The sequence below is a fragment of the Salvelinus sp. IW2-2015 genome, linkage group LG36, assembly GCF_002910315.2.
Source record: "Salvelinus sp. IW2-2015 linkage group LG36, ASM291031v2, whole genome shotgun sequence".
In the NCBI taxonomy this organism is placed as follows: domain Eukaryota; kingdom Metazoa; phylum Chordata; class Actinopteri; order Salmoniformes; family Salmonidae; genus Salvelinus; species Salvelinus sp. IW2-2015.
In genome coordinates this window covers 32,871,341-32,890,491 of record NC_036875.1, presented here as the reverse complement: position 1 = coordinate 32,890,491, position 19,151 = coordinate 32,871,341, and the positions used below count along the sequence as shown (strand labels likewise).

Sequence of the window (19,151 nt, the reverse complement as noted above, 5' to 3'; positions counted from 1 at the left end):
AAACGTGTTCCAAACTCTTCAGAGTGCACAACAAAGAAATTCCTCAAAATCGCACTAAACGGATATAAATTGATATAAAACGGTTCAAATTAACTACATTATGATGTTTTTAACAACTATAACGACTGAAAACATGACCGGAGAAATATTGCTGGTTAGAAAACGATTTGGAACGAGGCAGGTCCGATGGCCTTGACGCTTCAGGCGCACGTTGAGAAAGGGCGGTCTCTGTACATTTTAGTCTTTTATAATGGCTGTGAATGTCCCATCGATTTCATTGAAACGTGATGACGTACAGACACCCAGAAAGACGTAGGCAGTGTCGGTTTCTTCATAGCATTCACTGTCGCCTATAAACAGCCCCAGATCAGAGGTAAGAATTTCTGAAATCTGAACCCTGTCATAAAAGTGCTGTAGAGAATTGTTCTGTACCACTCAGAGACAAAATTCCAACTTCTATAGAAACTAGAAGGTGTTTTCTATCCAATAATAACAATAATATGCATATATTGTACGATCAAGAATTTAGCACGAGGCAGTTTAATTTGGAGACACAAATATGCTAATGCGGAACAGCACCCCCTATAGTTGCAAGAAGTTATTAAGGACAACAAAGTCAAGGTATTGGAGTGGCCATCACAAAGCCCTGACCTCAATCCTATAGAAAATGTGTGGGCAGAACTGAAAAAGCGAGGAGGCCTATACACCTGACTCAGTTACACCAGCTCTGTCAGGAGGAATGGGACAAAATTCACCCAACTTATTGTGGGAAGCCTGTGGAAGGCTACCCGAAACGTTTGACCCAAGTTAAACAATTTAAACCAAATACTAATTGAGTGTATGTAAACTTCTGACCCACTGGAAATGTGACGAAAGAAATAAAAGTTGAAATAAATCATTCTCTCTACAGTTATTCTGACATTTCACATTCTTAAAATAAAGTGGTGATCCTAACTGACCTAGGACAGGGAATTTTTACTAGGATTAAATGTCAGGAATTGTGAAAAACTGAGTTTCAATGTATTTGGCTAAGAACATATTATTAATCTCATAGTTTTGTACTTCAGACACATTTGGCAAAGTTTACAACAACAAAAAGTTTGAAGAAAACAGAAGTGGCAATTATTTCATTTCCCATGTTGAAAGTCTTGACAACAAACGCAACCGATATTGCCGCCTACCCCACACAACCCCTAACTACTCCAAATAGACGAGGAGTCTTTGATACTACGCTCAACAATACGGCTCCCTGCTTTCTATTCCACCCACCACTCCATAGCTAAATCACATAAACAACAAGCAGATGAAATCTAAAGTACCAACAACTGTAGCAGTATTCATATAGCCAGTGTTGTCTCCATTCATGTTTTCAGACAGACTCAGTGGTTAAGTGACCTTGGGGATTAGGCACGCCTGCTTCCCAAATGGTGCCCTATTTCCTATATAGTGGCTCTGGTCAAAAGTAGTGCACTACATAGGGAATAGGGTGCCATTTTGGACAAAATACTCTGCTGGGATAGAAGACTGTTGGGACCCACTAAGGTGATATTAAAATAGACATTTAATACATTTACAAATGTATAACTTCTTTTAAAAAACGTAGCCAAAATATAAATGAACATCTTTGAGGCTGAGGTTGCCAATTTTAAATATAAGAGTGAGTGGGGAGGATTTTGAAAAGGCTAAGATTTATATGGAATTCAGCTTTAATTCCACACCAACATATCTGTCACATCAATTACGGTCATAAGCTGAAATGAATGAAAGATGAATTACAGGTAGGAGAGAAAATATTGGAGCTTCATCATACTGTTAGTGGTGGTGGAATATTCTCCTCAGTTCATCCACAATGATTGATCAACAGGAACTAGCTGGATTTAGCTGTAGTTATTAGTATCTCAACTAGTATCTAAACCAATGGGCTCTACATTCCTAGAGACATGTAAATATCATATGAATTGGTCCTAACACTCAGCCCTGAGGACCACCAACTGCTCTATGTATAAAGGGCTGAGCTGCTGGCAGTAATTAAGAGTGTGCAGTCCACACAGGAATACCACAAGAGTGTGCTACTCAAGATGTTTGGGGCCATAATTACAGATCTCAGACCAGCCTCTGCTGGGTATAGCCTCTGAGAATCACTCAGAACAGAACAGAAGAGAGAGCGAGCGAGACAAATGGGTAACAAACCACACTACTGTCTGTGACCGCAACAAGGTCAGATTTGAAAAGCTAAAGCTGTGCCAAAGCTCTCTAATCTCAGTTGAATCTTCCTGGGTGTCAGAGGGAGAGAGGAAGCTGCCAACACTGTTCCCTTCTCAGTTCTGACCACATGGGCCTTCAGTCTCCAGTACACAAACAGACCCCTCTGTACACATCCAGCAGGCTATCATTCACCACCACCGACTAGAAGGGGGAAAATGTATACTTTATGAGACCTGTATCAGTTTCCTGATCCTACACTACAGACATCTCTATCTGACGCCACCTGGCTGTCCACATGGCACTGTTCTGCGTCCTAAACAGCACCCTATTCCCTAATATAGTGCACTACGTTTGACCAGAGCCCTATGGGCCCTGATCAAAAGTATTGCACTGTGAAGAGGATAGTGTACAATTTGGAAAGCATGCATCTATACTGATGGGTAATTCATGATTAATCACTAGCTCGCTCCAGTCTGAGGAAACTTTACACATATCGCTAGTGATTAGAATCACAGTCTAAAAGTCCCTAAACTGATGTTTATTCATCAGCACCTGGCTTCTGCTTCTGCTGCCTGACCTGTCGAATCTCCTGAATCCCTTTCTGCTTGTTGCTGGGTGGAACAGGAACACTCACAGTCAAATAGGTGAACATGCACTGTCCGGGTGTCAGCTTTGTTAGTGGAGAAAGAGCCTCTGGTCCAAGGTGGCCACCCTAATTAAGGACTGACTATCCACCACCTGTACTCTGAGGGACCAGCCAGTTAGTAGATCAGGACAGAATGTAGTTGTCAGGCAACAGCTGTATCAGTCAGTTCATACAGCTTACCACCAGGGGGACTTGCCAGTGTGTGTGTGTGTGTGTGTGTGTGTGTGTGTGTGTGTGTGTGTGTGTGAATCTCATGAATAGTAATGCAGTTTGTATAAATATGTATACAGTATATTCTATCTATTTACTCCAGAGTGTTTGAGAGGGGAATGCTGTCAAGTTTCTCTAAGCATTATTCATCATTCCACCTGATTGGCTTTGTGATGCGTCTGACCTTACTGTGAAGGTTAATCAGCCAGAGGAGCTCTGCAAACAGAAAGGAGCTCAGCTAAAAGGGGAGGGAAACAGAGGTTTCTTCCCAAATGGCACCCTATTCTCTCCATAGTGCACTACTTTGACAAGGGCCCATTTGAAATAGGGTGTCATTTGAGATGACCACACAGAGAGGAGGTATGATGGTTTGGCTCCACTACAGGCTCCTGATCTGCTTCTGTTCCAACCAGGGAGAGATATTCTGTCCTTTCTGTTATATGCTGTGCTTACATATTTCATATGAAGTTCCGCAAGATTCAGACAATGAATGCCAGTCTGGGAGAGATAAAACAGTGTTTTTAGTTGTAATCAAAATACATGTTATAACTTAAAAGGTCTCAAAAGCTAATTATTGTATCTATCTATTTCTTTAAATGATCCTCAGTGGAGATGATGGCACATCAGACCTCTTCATCTGGGTTGGAATCTGACCCGCTACTCTAGGGCTGTCTCCTCTCATTTAATTCTCTCTCTCTCTCTATCTTGTGTTGTACCTGTGATCGACCTGCCGGTCTTACCTGTGGTGTAGAAGGTGAGGAAGAAGAGGAGGCAGCCGGTGACCAGGTTACCGAGGAAGGTGACCACCCCGCAGGTGATGCCCTCGGGCACGGGGTACACGGTCTCGATCAAGAGCTCAAAGAAGATGGGCACACTACTGTTGATGAAGATGCCCAATACGATACAGGAGGTGTACAGGGTGGCTGATGGGAGGACAGAGGGGCGGAGGGTTAATTAATCAATGAATCAATCAGTAAATCGATCAAAAATCACATTGTATAAAGCAGAGGACAGGGAGTTAGGGTTAAATCCACAAATCAATTAAATGTGACTTATAAAGACCTTTTTACATCAACAGTTCACAGAGTGCATTAGATATGGCACTCTAACTAGTGTGAAATGACACTAGTCTAGCGAGACCGTGAGAACAGTGTCTCCATGAGAACAAATACCGGCCTCCGGGTTCCTCCAGGTATCAAAGATCACTCATAATGTCATTCCAGCTTAGTCAATGGTGGTTTAACAGTGGGTATTGGATAGGGAAAAAACCTGCTCTGCAGCCTGTCTGGGTCTTTTCATGAGATTGACTACATTTAGTTATTCTCAGGGCACAGAGGGATGTTTCTGTTCCAACGCAAGAGGCAAATTGTGTTAGTTAGTGCTGGCCAATGTCCCCAGTGTGTGTGTATGTGTGTGTGTGTGTGTCAGTGGAGGCTCTTCAGAGGAGGAAGTGGAGGACCATTCTTCTCAGTGAATTTCATAAAAATAAAAGTGAAACATTAAAAAAGGTTATCCTTTTTTTAGATAAAACTATACTACATATATTCACGTCACCAAATAATTTATTAAAACACACTGTTTTGCAATGAAGGTCTACAATAGCCTCAGCAGCACTCTGTAGGGTAGCACCATGGTGTAGCCAAAGACAGCTAGTTTCTGTCCTCCTCTGGGTACATAGACTTCAATACAAAACCTAGGAGGTTCATGGTTCTCACCCCCTTCAATAGACTTACACAGTAATTAATTATGACAACTTCCAGAGGACGTCCTCCAACCTATCAGAGCTCTTGCAGCATGAATTGACATGTTGTCCAACCAGAGAATGAATCTTGTACTGAAAGCATAAGCTACAGCTAGCTAGCACTGCAGTGCATAAAATATGGTAGCTGACTCAAAGAGAAAGAAAGACAATAGTTGAACAGTTTTGAACAAAAGTTAAGGCAACGCAGCAGAAGGAGAGAGAGAAAGCTAGCTATATCTTCTTTATAGTTTACCTATAGGCCTCGGTACGCCTATGTAGATATTCCATAAAAAGAAAATCAGACGTTTCCAGCAACAATAGTCATTTACAACATTAACAATGTCTACACTGTGTTTCTGATCAATTTGATGTTATTTTAATGCACAAAAAATTTGCTTTTCTTTCAAAAACAAGGACATTTCTAAGTGACCCCAAACTTTTGAACGGTAGTGTGTGCGCGTGTGTCCATGCTTGTGTGCCTTGGCCACTGATCAAGGTCTCAGCTGCTCTGAGGCTGAGCCCTGGGGCCCTGGGGTGGGTGAGCAGATTAAGCCATCACCATGGAGCAGAGCATGTTTGTGTCCCAAATGGCACCCTATTCTCTATATAGTGTACTACTTTTGACCAGAACCCTATGGTGGTACACTATATAGGGAATAGGGTGCCATTTGGGATGCAAAGCATGGCTCTCAGTTTTCTCCACGGCCGTCTCCTTTATCACTGCAGATTGGGTCAAATCAACTCCCCATTACCCAGCACCGCTCTTAATCACACTGCTGTCTGTGAGGACCGAGCCAGCCAATCTGCCTGCCTGTCTATCTGCCTGTCTGTCTGTCTGCCTGTCTGTCTGCTGCCACAGAGGAACTGAGGCGACACCACGGCACCGGCGACACAGGCATCAGTGAATATCCTCTCTGCCCTTTGTTCTACCACCCCCGTCCTGCTCTAATGATTGGCTGGTATCAAACACAGTCAACCACCGCTGCTCTGTTCCTCCACTACATCCGTCTCTCCCAGGTTGTAGCTAGTTGATCCCTTTATTACAGGCAGTAGAGGCAGTATAACGCTGCTCCATGATAATATTTTAGTCCTCTTTATTAGAGGAAGTATGGCGCTGCTCCATGATAATATTTTAGTCCTCTTTATTAGAGGAAGTATGGCGCTGCTCCATGATAATATTTTAGTCCTCTTTTCTTAGGGCTGTTACGGTGACCGTATTACCGCCACACCGGCAGAGACGAGTCATGATGGCAGTCAAATTCCATGTGACCGTTTAGTCAAGGTAATTAGGCTTCTCCAAGCTCTGATGCTACTGCTGGTCATTAGTAGCCTACCAAACGTGCTAACTGCCTGGTAGTCAGGACTCTATTGTCCCTCTAATCACTCTGACATCAATGCAAATGTGAATGAAACTCTAATCAAACACTTCATGAGAACCCATGAGCCCATGTTGCGCAACATTTCTATAGGCTATGCAATTGAGTGAGAAAACAGAGTGATGACCTCTATTAAAAAGAAGAGGATCCCACCAGCTTTCTATAGAACTATATATATATATATATATATATATATATATATATATATATATATATATATATATATATATATATTTCTCAACCCTCCTAATATTAAGCACATTGCTTCTCTTAACAACAGGAGTATAGTCTACCTGTCTGGCATGAAAATGAACCATGGGAAAAGCGTCCTCTATTCGCTATTTAAGTGCATAGATGACATGTATTTATGTAAAGACAAGATTAAATCAAGAATAGTCTGATGGGTGACAATATTAACCTATCACTTGTGAATTATATATTTGCCGCTGGGAAATACGAGGCATTATCAAGTGCTTGTCAAACTGTGAGTGAGAGACTGATGAAGGTTGTACAGCCTGTGTAAAAAACAAAGCAGAGCTCATGCATTTCATGCAACTATTTTCAAATCATCATTAGAGTCGCATCTTGCAGCCATTTAATGTATTAGAAATCTAAACATATAGTCCAACATTTGTATCACAACTAAAGTTACATAAATAACTCTAAATTAAGCATATAGGAGTACCTGTTTCTATGTTAACCGCTCAACACAGAATAGCCGTATGTGCGCGCTCCCTCAAATCATTTGGAGAAAATATCCTTTCTATTTTATTCAGCTTTGTTACACTGTGTTCTTCATACTATAAAATAATATAAAATAATGCCACGGAATTATAAGCAATTCTTGTCTACTAAATGAACTAGTGTAGCTCACAGCCATATGACAAAGACAGACCACACCCTAACATAAGGATACCTCTTCTGAAACAGACTACATTGGGACCTGATGCGTCTTCACTATTATTCTACAATGTAGAAAATAGGACAAATAAAGAAAAACCCTGGGTTGAGTAGGTGTGTCCAAACCTTTGACTGGTACTGTACATGAAGCTGCCTCATTACAGAAACAGCTACCTCACTCCTGCTCCTGTGAGCCATTCTGACTAGCACAAGCCAATGGCTACTTACTAAGTCCATGTGTTCCTTCCTGAATCTAAAGGACAAGTCTGCTATTGAAGTATCCATTGTGGCTCTAGGATGCTCTGGGTGTACGCCAGTTGCACTGCCTACATGTAAAATGCTCACTTCCTGACATGGAAACCGTGCTCTACCAGTTCTACCTGCAGTGGAGGGTAGGTGTGTGAGCCTGGTTAGACAAGTGAGTGTGAACCAGGTGGAGGCCAGGGAAGCCCCAGCCATCATCAGGACCAGGATGAGCTTCAGCATGCCCCGGATAGAGTCTGCAAACCTGGGGAGAGACAAAGACCGAGTTAGTAAACCTGGAGCACACAGACAGAAACAATCAAAGGATTGTTTGAAACAACAACAAAACAACAACTCGTATAACCTGGCTTAACATGGCATGCTTCCAAACACAACTGTGTAAACATGTCTCAGATAGACTTATATGCCTCCATGTCACCATCCATTAAAGGAAGCAGACATGGTGACAGGAGAATGTAGCAGTCGCTGGGTTACAACTGGTGGCAGCTTACAGCCATACACCATGATATGAGCTGATGTAATTTAGATCACCAGTGACTGTGAAGCAAGCAGGCAGATATTTGATGTCTGTTCCTCTCCAGCCATTCAGACAAGCTGTCCAAACAAAGCCTCTTGTGTTTTAGCATTCCTCTCAGCATGTGTTGAACCTACCCTTGACAGGTTTACTCCTGTCCTCTGGGTTTATTTGCCAGCACAGAACGCAGTGTTGGATTCGGAGAATATGAAATACACGTATTCATGTCACTGAGGGAGAGAGGGTAATGTATAACGTTTACATTATGTCAGGATATGTTATTGTTAGCCATCAGGGATCCTCTGGGAGGAGAAGAGACACAGTCTGGTACCAGGCACCATGACAGCTGTGTGTTGAGTGCAGGGAAGCGATCAGATGTGGCAGGCATTGATAAGGGGACAGAGCCATGGATTAGTGATGGAGGGGGGGGGGGGGGGGGGGTCGAGATCAGGTCAGGTCACGTTAGGGGAGAAATAAACGTTTATGGCCCGTATCACTTAGTGTCTTGCCTAGCAGTAAAGAATGATGTTTGTACAGATGTGTAGGAGGAGACTCAGCCTATGAGAAAGGGTTAAATATCAGTGCTTGTGTGAATATGTCTTTGTCTAATGCAGCTGTATTGATCCTCTGGGAGAATAAACTTGGTTTGAGCTTTCATCTTGTCCGTAGAGTTTTTACTCTGAGAATTACAGCGGTAACCGCAACCTTTCAACATCGTACATATAGAAGCTGGTAGTGGAAAGACACTAATTGTCTTTGTTGTGCTTAGAAAAGATGCTTCAGAGAGTGTTCAACCTGACAATGAACTATTTATGGAAAGAAAACACAGGAAATGTTTAATAAGTATCACAGTCTCTCAGAGTTCAATAAAAGTGTAGTCAGGGAACATATGACAGAAATCAGTTTTGAACAGCCTCTCAGCCAACAAAACTGTTTAGCTTCAAACCATTGATTTTCAGTGAGTTCATTTTAGATTAGACATTCATAGATGCACTGCAGGCACGTGCACAGAAAGGGGTCTACTTGTGCCCTCCCACCTGCCATTTGCCCTTTTTTGGGGTGATGGTACAGTTTTGCCATTGTTGTTTTGAACCCACTGCCCCCAAGTCATTGTGAAGTCATCAAGTTGCCACCCCACCATTACCCTTACCCTGTCCGTGGGTCTGCCCTGTACAGAGATTGTGTGCGCCCAGTATCCAAACATGCATGGCTTGAGCTTGGGAGATGCACTTACCGGACGTGTAGCAAGGTACCTACTTTACTTATCAACAATAGCCTACTGCTACAGCAGGATAACCCTTGATTTACATCATCATCAATATTGGGTCTGGTTGGCTAAGGCAGAAAGACCCACCATCAACAACCCAACACAGGTAGTCTAGACTCTAGCCAATCACTATATACTAAAATACAGTTTGAGCACCTGCCCCCTGAAAGGTCTGTGCCTGGCCCTGATGCACTGTCTGTGTGTGGATCATATCTGTCACTGTTTTAACATATCACCCCCACAGTGTTCTGTCTGACTGAAGAATACATCTAGGATCTACTTTCTATTCATTAATGGACTGAGAAGCATAACAGAGTTATGTACACTACTTATTGGAAGTGTACACGTTACATGGATGCTGGACCCTGGAAGTGGGTGCTTTGGTAGGGACAGCAAAGCACTGCCCAACCAAGTCTGCTACCTTTTCCCTGACCAAAGCCCTTAGCTCCTACCCATCTGCCACTAGCTCCCCTCTCCCCTCAGCTGACAAGACAGGAGCATAAACCTATCTTGTTGTGAGGTAATGTCTCAACTAAAAGCACATAAATTACAGTTGTGTCAGATTTATTGGCATGAAGATAGTGAGGCTTGAATATTCTGTAGCATCACATTCTCCTCTGGCTAACCTCAGAAATAATTCAATTCTTATTCCATTTGATATGATCATTACCAGGTCGATTTGTCTCTATTCTGATCTCAGACAAGGGCATGTACTGAATGACCAAACCAGTCAAACATGTTACATTTTTCGTAATTTAGCAGATGCTCTTATCCAGAGCGACTTACAATAGTGAGTGCATACATTTTCATATTGGTCCCCCGTGGGAATCAAACCCACAACCATGGTGATGCAAGCACCATGCTTGACCAACTGAGCCACACAGGACCACGTAATGATATCACCGAGCGACAATGGCCATCACTAGCCCCCAAAAATATGCCAAATTCAGTGACTTTAGTTACTCATTTTAAATCTCTTGTTTATCGAAACATAAATACATGATCATTTTCCAAGTCTTTAATGTGAGTCAGTGTGGGTAAAAACTCTCCCTTCCCCTCCCCCCTACCTTCTTCTCCCCCCTTCCTCTGTTAATTCAATTGAATGGCTTTATTGGCATGGGAAACATACAGTTGAAGTCGGAAGTTTACAGACACCTTAGCCAAATACATTTAAACTCAGTTTTTCACAATTCTTGACATTTAACCCTACTAAGAATTCTCTGTCTTAGGTCAGTTAGGATCACCACTTTATTTTAAGAATGTGAAATGTCAGAATAATAGTACAGAGAATGATTTATTTCAGCTTTTATTTCTTTCATCACATTCCCAGTGGGTCAGAAGTTTACGTACACTCAATTAGTATTTGGTAGCATTGCCTTTAAATTGTTTAACTAGGGTCAAACGTTTCGGGTAGCCGTCCACAGGCTTCCCACAATAAGTTGGGTGAATTTTGGCCCATTCCTCCTGACAGAGCTGGTTTAACTGAGTCAGGTTTGTAGGCCTCCTTGCTCGCATACACTTTTTCAGTTCTGCCCACACATTTTCTATAGGATTGAGGTCAGGGCTTTGTGATGGCCACTCCAATACCTTGACTTTATTGTCCTTAAGCCATTTTGCCACAAGTTGGAAGTATGCTTGGGGTCATTGTCCATTTGGAAGACCCATTTGCGACCAAGCTTTAACTTCCTGACTGATGCATTGAGATGTTGCTTCCTTTTGGGTTATGTTGATATATGACTCGTTTTACTGTGGATATAGATATTTTTGTACCTGTTTCCTCCAGCATGTCCACAAGGTCCTTTGCTGTTGTTCTGGGATTGATTTGCACTTTTCGCACCAAAGTATGTTAATCTCAAGGAGACAGAACGCGTCTCCTTCCTGAGTGGTTTGACGGATGCGTGATACCATGGGGTTTATACTTGCACACTATTGTTTGTACAGATGAACGTGGTACCTTCAGGCATTTGGAAATTGCTCCCAAGGATGAACCAGACTTGTGGAAGTCTACAATTTTTTTTCTGAGGTCTTGGCTGATATCTTTTGATTTTCCCATGATGTCAAGCAAAGAAGCATTGAGTTTGAAGATAGGCCTTGAAATACATCCACAGGTACACCTCCAATTGACTCAAATGATGTCAATTTGCCTATCAGAAGATTCTAAAGCCATGACATCATTTTCTGGAATTTTCCAAGCTGTTTAAAAGGCACAGTCAACTTAGTGTATGTACAATTCTGACCCACTGGAATTGTGATACAGTGAATTACAYGTGAAATAATCTGTCTGTAAACAATTGTTGGAAAAATGACTTGTGTCATGCACAAAGTAGATGTCCTAACCGACTTGCCAAAACTATAGTTTGCTAACAAGAAATTTGCGGAGTGGTGGTTGAAAAATGAGTTTTAATGACTCCAACCTGTGTATGTAAACTTCCGACTTCAACTGTATGTTAACATTGCCAAAGCAAGTGAAATAGTTAATAAACAAAAGTGAAATAAACAATAAAAAATTTACAGTAAACATTACACACAAAAGTTTCAAAAGAACAAAGACATTTCTCTCTCTCTCTCTCTCCCCCTTTTATTTGGGAGCATGTGTGTGTGTGTGCGCGTGTGTGTTGGGGAGTGTTTGTTTGGCTATCACAAAGCGCATCCTATGAAGCAAACTACTTAGTACCAGGCACGACTCCAACACCAACATTAAGTTTGCTGATGACTTAACAGCGGTAGGCCTGCGGTAGTGGAGCAGGACGAGAGCTTCAAGTTCCTTGGCGTCCACATCACCAACAAACTAACATGGTCCAAGCACACCAGGACAGTCGTGAAACATATTCCCCCTCAGGAGACTGAAAAGATTTGGCATGGGTCCTCAGAAGGTTCTACAGCTGCACCAATGAGAGCATCCTGACGGGTTGCATCACTGCCTGGTATGGCAACAACTCGGCCTCTGACCGCAAGGCACTAGCTTCTTGCCATCCAGGACCTCTATACCAGGCGGTGTCAGAGGAAGGCCCTATAAGACTCCAGCCACCCTAGTAATAGACTGTTCTCTCTGCTACCGCATGGCTAGTGGTACCGGAGCGCCAAGTCGAGGTTCAAAAGGCTTCTTAAAACCTCTTGACGCTAGGGGTCAGATTTTTTACTTTAAAAAAAATAACGTTCCCAAGGTAAACGGACTATTTCTCAGGTCCAGATCGTAGAATATGCATATAATTTACAGATTAGGATAGAAAACACTCCACAGTTTACAAAACTGTCAAAATATTGTCTGTGAGTATAACAAAACTGATTCTGCAGGCAAAAACCTGAGGAAATCTAACCCGGGAGTGATAAAAAAAATTTTTTTTAATCTGTGTTTCCTTGCCCGTCTTTCTTCCATTTAAAGGGGTATCAACCAGATTCCTTTTCCAATGGCTTCCTCAGGCTGTGACCAGGCTTTAGACATAGTTTCAGGCTTTTATTTTGAAAAATGAGCGAGATTTTTCAAAACGAGTCAGGTGTTCTTTGATTAGTTCCTGCGCGCGAGAGGGGTAGCTCTCCATTTTCTTTCTCTCTTTTATTGAATAGGTTACGGTCCGGTTGAAATATTATCGATTATGTTTGTAAAAAACAACCTGAGGATTGATTATAAAAAACATTTGACATGTTTCTACGAACATTGCGGATACTTTTTGGAATTTTCGTTGAACGGAACGAGTCTTTGGTTTTCTGAACATAACGCGCAACCCAAATGGCGTTTTTTTGTTATAAAAGTAATATTTATCGAACAAAAATAACATTTATTGTGTAACTGGGAGTCTCGTGAGTGCAAACATCCGAAGATTATCAAAGTTAAGCGATTAATTGTATTGCTTTTCTGACTTTCGTGACCATGCTAATTTGGGGCTATCTGTTCTAGCATTGATTGATACACTCACAAAAGCTTGGATTGCTTTCGCTGCAAAGCATATTTTCAAAATCTGACACGATAGGTGGATTAACAACAAGCTAAGCTGTGTTTTGGTATATTTCACTTGTGATTGCATGATTATAAATGTTTTTAGCAATATTTTGCGCCCTGCAATTCAGCGGTTGTTTAGGAAAGTGATCCCGCTAACGTAGCGCAGAGAAGGCTTCTTAACAGCTTCTACCCCCAAGCCATAAGACCCCACCCTCTTCTCATTGCAAGCTGCTCTCTGATGTTTGTGTGACGTAAGGTGAGGCGTTCAGGCACAGGAGGGTGTGTGTGTGTGTTAATGTGTGCTCTGTAATGTAACTCAGCAGCTCCATCAACAGAAAACCAGTAGGCAAATGATCATTAATGGTGTCAGCAAGGATCCAGCGCTAGGTAACCGGGGAATCTGTTACTGCGCTTCCCAAACACATCACCCATCATGGCAACACTCATCACCAATTACGGCAACGCACACACACACACACAACCTCCCATAGCTAACCCCCAACAGATGGCCAATTTAGCCAGACGTGAGGAGGAAGCCAATCAACTGCGTGACAGAGACTCATTAATGAGTTAGTTCTCCCCCTATGTTCCGTTTTTGTTTCTCTCCTACAATGCAAATCTAGAACTCTGTTTCAACTTTCTGTTGCATATGTAACCAGAGGTTGCAAACAGAAGCAAACCTTACCCAAACCTCATTAAACCTGGTTCTATACCAAACAAATAACATATTTGAGTAAGTTTGCAACAGCAGGAAAATAATTAATTAATTAACATTTTTGTAGGGGCTGATAATTTTTTTCATTCAAAGTTGGAATTACAAACTTCAGAACATTTTAAAACCTCAAATACACTACAAGTTTTACATTTCCTGCAACAGGGTGATCAAATGAAGATGTGTAGATCCACTCCAGTCCACTCCAGCCTATACCAAGAACAGAATACTTCCATGAATCAATAGTGTCGAGTCATGGTCTAATTTTCCTAATTACAGCGCAGTGAGACGTCGGCCCTGCCTGGAAGTGCTGATTGGGCCGGGCGATGAATATATATCTTTCAGCTAGACGACTGATCCCTTCCTTCTGCATAGTCCACAGTTTGGGGCCTAGGGTGTGTGGCTCTATCCACCAGCTACACGGACATGACCTACTGCATTACTATTCACTCATTCACCTCCCTCCGTCTATCACAACCATGGACTTAATACATTGAGACAGAGACAGAGAGAGAGAGAGAGAGGTGGAGGAAAAGAGTGGAGCTAAGGTGTTTGAGTGTACATCCCAAATTGCACCCTTTTCCCTATGTAGTGCACAAGTTTTGACCAGGACTCATAGGCATTTGGGATACAACCTGAGACTCCTACCTCCACCCCTCCAAAAAAAATATTAAAAAATCCTCACATCCTCTGCCTCTTAAAAACAACCTGGGGAAGCATTTTTCATTATTGATATCACTAAACCGAAATGTTACAAGAAGGTGAGAGAACCAGACTGGAATGCAGAAAAAGCAGAGAGAGTCCCGGGACAGAGTAGTACACCCGTTTATTCCGGTGAACATATTCTTGTGAACAAATTCCTGTGAACATATTCCTGTGAACATGCTTAGCAATGGTTTCTAGTTGCTAATCTTGTTGACAGGCCTTGGAGGCAGAGCCAAAGCTATTACGACCAAACATGGTCCATATATTTTCATGCATACTTAATCTGACGATACTAAACGAGTGTATGCTTATCCTCTAATTTGACGGCTCACCAGGTCCAGGGAGATCATTTAGGGCTGAATTTATGAGACAAGCCTATTACTAGGAGGATTTCTCCTCACACTCCGCTGGACACAGCTAGCTGTTTGTAGTCTGGCACAGTACAAGCACAGCCTAACTGCAGACAAGAGTGGGCCTACTGTAGACAGCATCTAGGGGCCAGATTCAGACTGGACGAGGCCTACTGTAAACAGCATCTAGGGGCCAGATTCAGACAGGACGAGGCCTACTGTAAACAGCATCTAGGGGCCAGATTCAGACTGGACGAGGCCTACTGTAAACAGCATCTAGGGGCCAGATTCAGACTGGACGAGGACTACTGTAAACAGCATCTAGGGGCCAGATTCAGACTGGACGAGGCCTACTGTAAACAGCATCTAGGGGCCAGATTCAGACTGGACGAGGCCTACTGTAGACAGCATCTAGGGGCCAGATTCAGACTGGACGAGGCCTATGTAACAACATCTAGGCCAGATCAGACTGGACGAGGCCTACTGTAGACACATCTAGGGCCAGATGCAGACTGTACTAGGCCTACTGTAAACAGCATCTAGGGGCCAGATTCAGACTGGACGAGGCCTACTGTAGTAGACACTCTTTTATCCAGATTCAGACTGGACGAGCCTACTGTGACAACATCTAGGGGCAAGATCAGACTGGACGAGGCCTACTGTAGACAGCATCCAGGGGCCAATTCAAGCAGGACGAGGCCTACTTAGACAGTATCTAGAGGCTAGATTCAGACTGGACGAGGCCTACTGTAGACAGCATCTAGGGGCCAGATTCAGACTGGACGAGGCCTACTGTAGACAGCATCTAGGGGCCAGATTCAGACTGGACGAGGGCTACTGTAACAACATCTAGGGGCCAGATTCAGACTGGACGAGGCCTACTGTAGACAACATCTAGGGGCCAGATTCAAGACTGGACGAGGGCCTACTGTAAACAGCATCTAGGGGCCAGATTCAGACTACTAGACCTACTGTAAACAGCATCTAGGGGACAGATTCAGACTGGACGAGGCCTACTGTAGACAGCATCTAGGCCAGATTCAGACTGGACGAGGCCTACTGTAGACAACATCTAGGGGCCAGATTCAGACTGGACGAGGCCCACTGTAGACAACATCTAGGGCCAGATTCAGACTGGACGAGCCTACTGTAGACAGCAATTAGGGCCAGATTCAGACTGGACTAGACCTACTGTAAACAGCATCTAGGGGACAGATTCAGACTGACGAGGCCTACTTAGACAGCATCTAGGGCCAGATTCAGACTAGCATGGCCTACTGTATAGACAGCATCTTTTATCCAGATTCAGACTGGACGAGGCCTACTGTAGACAACATCTAGGGGCCAGATTCAGACTGGACGAGGCCTACTGTAGACAGCATCTAGGGGCCAGATTCAGACAGGACGAGGCCTACTTTAGACAGTATCTAGAGGCTAGATTCAGACTGGACGAGCCCTACTGTAGATAGCATCTAGAGGCTAGATTCAGACTGGACGAGGCCTACTGTAGACAGTATCAGAGGCCTGATTCACAATTGAGATAAGCATACTCAACTTAGACATTCACGTAAATCCTTCAATGATTTCAACAGGAGACTTTTGAGGAATTTGAATTAAGCCTGTGGATCATAAGCCATAATACCGCCGTGAGCCTTTTAGGACATCACATATTTTGCATCTTCTCAGGCCATCATATTCTAGACAGTCTATAACAATAGCAGTCCAACATTATCACATTACGATAGCATGTTGGAGGCAGACAGTAAAGTCACACTACAATGTTAAACCACATGGAAATGATCTGCTGTTTCTGTTGCTTACCTGGCCATGGCCACTCCAAATACACAGCCGCCCACGACGGACCAGAACCCAATCCAGCCAGCATCCACCTGTAGAGAGAGAGGGGGAGAATTTGAATAATTTAACTTTAGCTGCAGGCTAAAGTTAAATCTAGACTTGGTTTCTATCATAATCGCTCCTCTTTCACCCCAGCTGCCAAACTAACCCTGATTCAGATGACCATCCTACACATGCTAGATTACGGGGACGTAATCTATAGATCGGCAGGTAAGGGTGCTCTCGAGTGGCTAGATGTTCTTTACCATTCGGCCATCAGATTTGCCACCAATGCTCCTTATAGGACACATCACTGCACTCTATTCTCCTCTGTAAACTGGTCATCTCTGTATACCCATCGGAAGACCCACTGGTTGATGCTTATTTATAAAACCCTCTTAGGCCTCACTCCCCCCTATCTGAGATATCTACTGCAGCCCTCATCCTCCACATACAACACCCATTCTGCAAGTCACATTCTGTTAAAGGTCCCCAAAGCGCGCACATCCCTGGGTCCCTCGTCATTTCAGTTCTCTGCAGCTAGCGACTGGAACGAGCTGCAACAAACACTCAAACTGGACAGTTTTATCTCAATCTCTTCATTCAAATAATCAATCATGGACACTCTTACTGACAGTTGTGGCTGCTTTGTGTGATGTATTGTTGTCTCTACCTTCTTGCCCTTTGTGCTGTTGTCTCTGCCCAATGTTTGTACCATGTTTTGTGCTGCTACCATGTCGTGCTGCTGCCATGTTGTGCCTCTACCATGCTGTGTTGTCATGTGTTTCTGCCTTGTTATGTTGTTGTCTTAGGACTCTCTAATGTAGTGTTGTGTCTCTTGTCGTAATGTGCGTTTTCTCCTAGATTTTTTTTTTTTTTTTTTTTTTTTTCATCCCAGCCCCCGTCCCAGCAGGAGCCTTTTGCCTTTTGGTAGGTCGTCATTGTAAATAAGAATTGTTCTTTACTTACTTGCCTATTTAAATAAAAGTTAAATGCAATTTAAAAATCAACAGAGCATTAATGGTCCCTGAAGACAATAGAGAGATTGAGATCGAGAGAAAAGAGAGCGAGAGAGAGGGGGAAGAAAGAATTAGAGGAAGAGAAATTCCGTTATTATTCCATGTTCAATATGCCATACACGGCTCAGAGGACCTAGGGTAGACAGACAGCAGGCTCAGAGTGTCTGAAGACCGTGAAACCTGTCAATCAAACCCAAGTAAAAAAGCCCTGATTCTGAAAGTGGAATCGAGTCAATGGAAACAGCTGGTGATGTCAGCATATGTTATCACAGACAAATGCCTGCTCTGACAGATAGAGACAGAAGAGAGGACAGACGTCATGACCATGGTCGTGTTCAGTAGAGCGAAAACAGAGTGAAACAGAGAACACTACCTCAACTTGTCCAATAAAAGAGCAAAAAGGTTTTTGCTACGGTGTTCTCCATGAACTAGACCCAGGGCCTACTGTTGCAGAATCAGTATGAGAGGCTGACTACATCACAGATGGAGGCCAATGAGTCATCACACACACACACACACACACACACACACAACACACACACACACACACACACACCACACACACACAGCACACACACACACACAACACACACACACACACACACACACACACACACACACACACACACACACACACAGCACACACACCACACAACACCACACACGTCTCCGGTAGGTAGCAGTAAAAGAAGTAGGCTTCAAATCAGTGTCTGACTTCCAAGCGAAGACTGCCAATGAAGTGTGCTGCGGTTCACATCAATCTACCTGAAGCTGTAACTCAGGTGGGAAAAGAGGAGCAACATAGAGATGGCCAGATGTGAGAGTCAACAAGACGAGACCAGAACGGCAGAAGAGGTCTAGAGGCCATTTCTAAACGTTTCTAGTAAAGGTACAAAGGTTCTTGAGATCACGTTAATGCTCACATCAATTTAGAAACTTGAACGCAAATCATTCTGTAAGCTATTTGAGTGTCAAAGAAGAAATCATTGCGTTTTTGTGTGTGTGGTAATTAACTGAATATGCTCAGTGCTAGCTGCACCTGTACAGGCCTGATTGTGCGCGTGCTCAGCTTAATTATGCGTGTGTTACTACTGTGTCAATAACCAGGAAATGCTTGCCGTTGTCATGCCGACATTTTGTACACGTGGAAGCCAAGGCTTCAGGTTCCTGGCACATTCCCATATTTGTTTTTCTTATTCTCTCTTGTTTCTAAGCCTTTTAAGACAGTTATCATGACACTGTGGGTTAGCACAACATGATGGCATTGCAATGCGAATTCATTCAGGTAACCACAGACAGCATCAAAAGACACAATGGAAGTTACAGTTGGTACACTGTTTGTCTGTCTGGAGGCATAACCAACCACCACCCCGGACTGGACCCATATTCATAAAGCATCTAAGAGTAGGAGTTTTTGATCTAGGATACATTATTATTTAAAGGCAAAAATGATCCTAGATTAGCATTCC

At 43.1% G+C, this 19,151-nt stretch overlaps 1 protein-coding gene across 1 annotated transcript in view; it reads right to left on the bottom strand.

Annotated features, from left to right (window-relative positions):
• Nucleotides 1–19,151, bottom strand: part of slc49a4 (solute carrier family 49 member 4) — a 93,065-nt gene that overhangs the window by 24,851 nt on the left and 49,063 nt on the right. The window contains exons 7-9 of the mRNA XM_070437602.1: nt 16,649–16,758; nt 7,459–7,586; nt 3,802–3,984 (exon numbers count right to left, since the gene is read on the bottom strand). Coding sequence (XP_070293703.1) covers nt 3,802–3,984; nt 7,459–7,586; nt 16,649–16,758 — 421 coding nt within the window. The remainder of the gene's footprint in view (nt 1–3,801; nt 3,985–7,458; nt 7,587–16,648; nt 16,759–19,151) is intronic.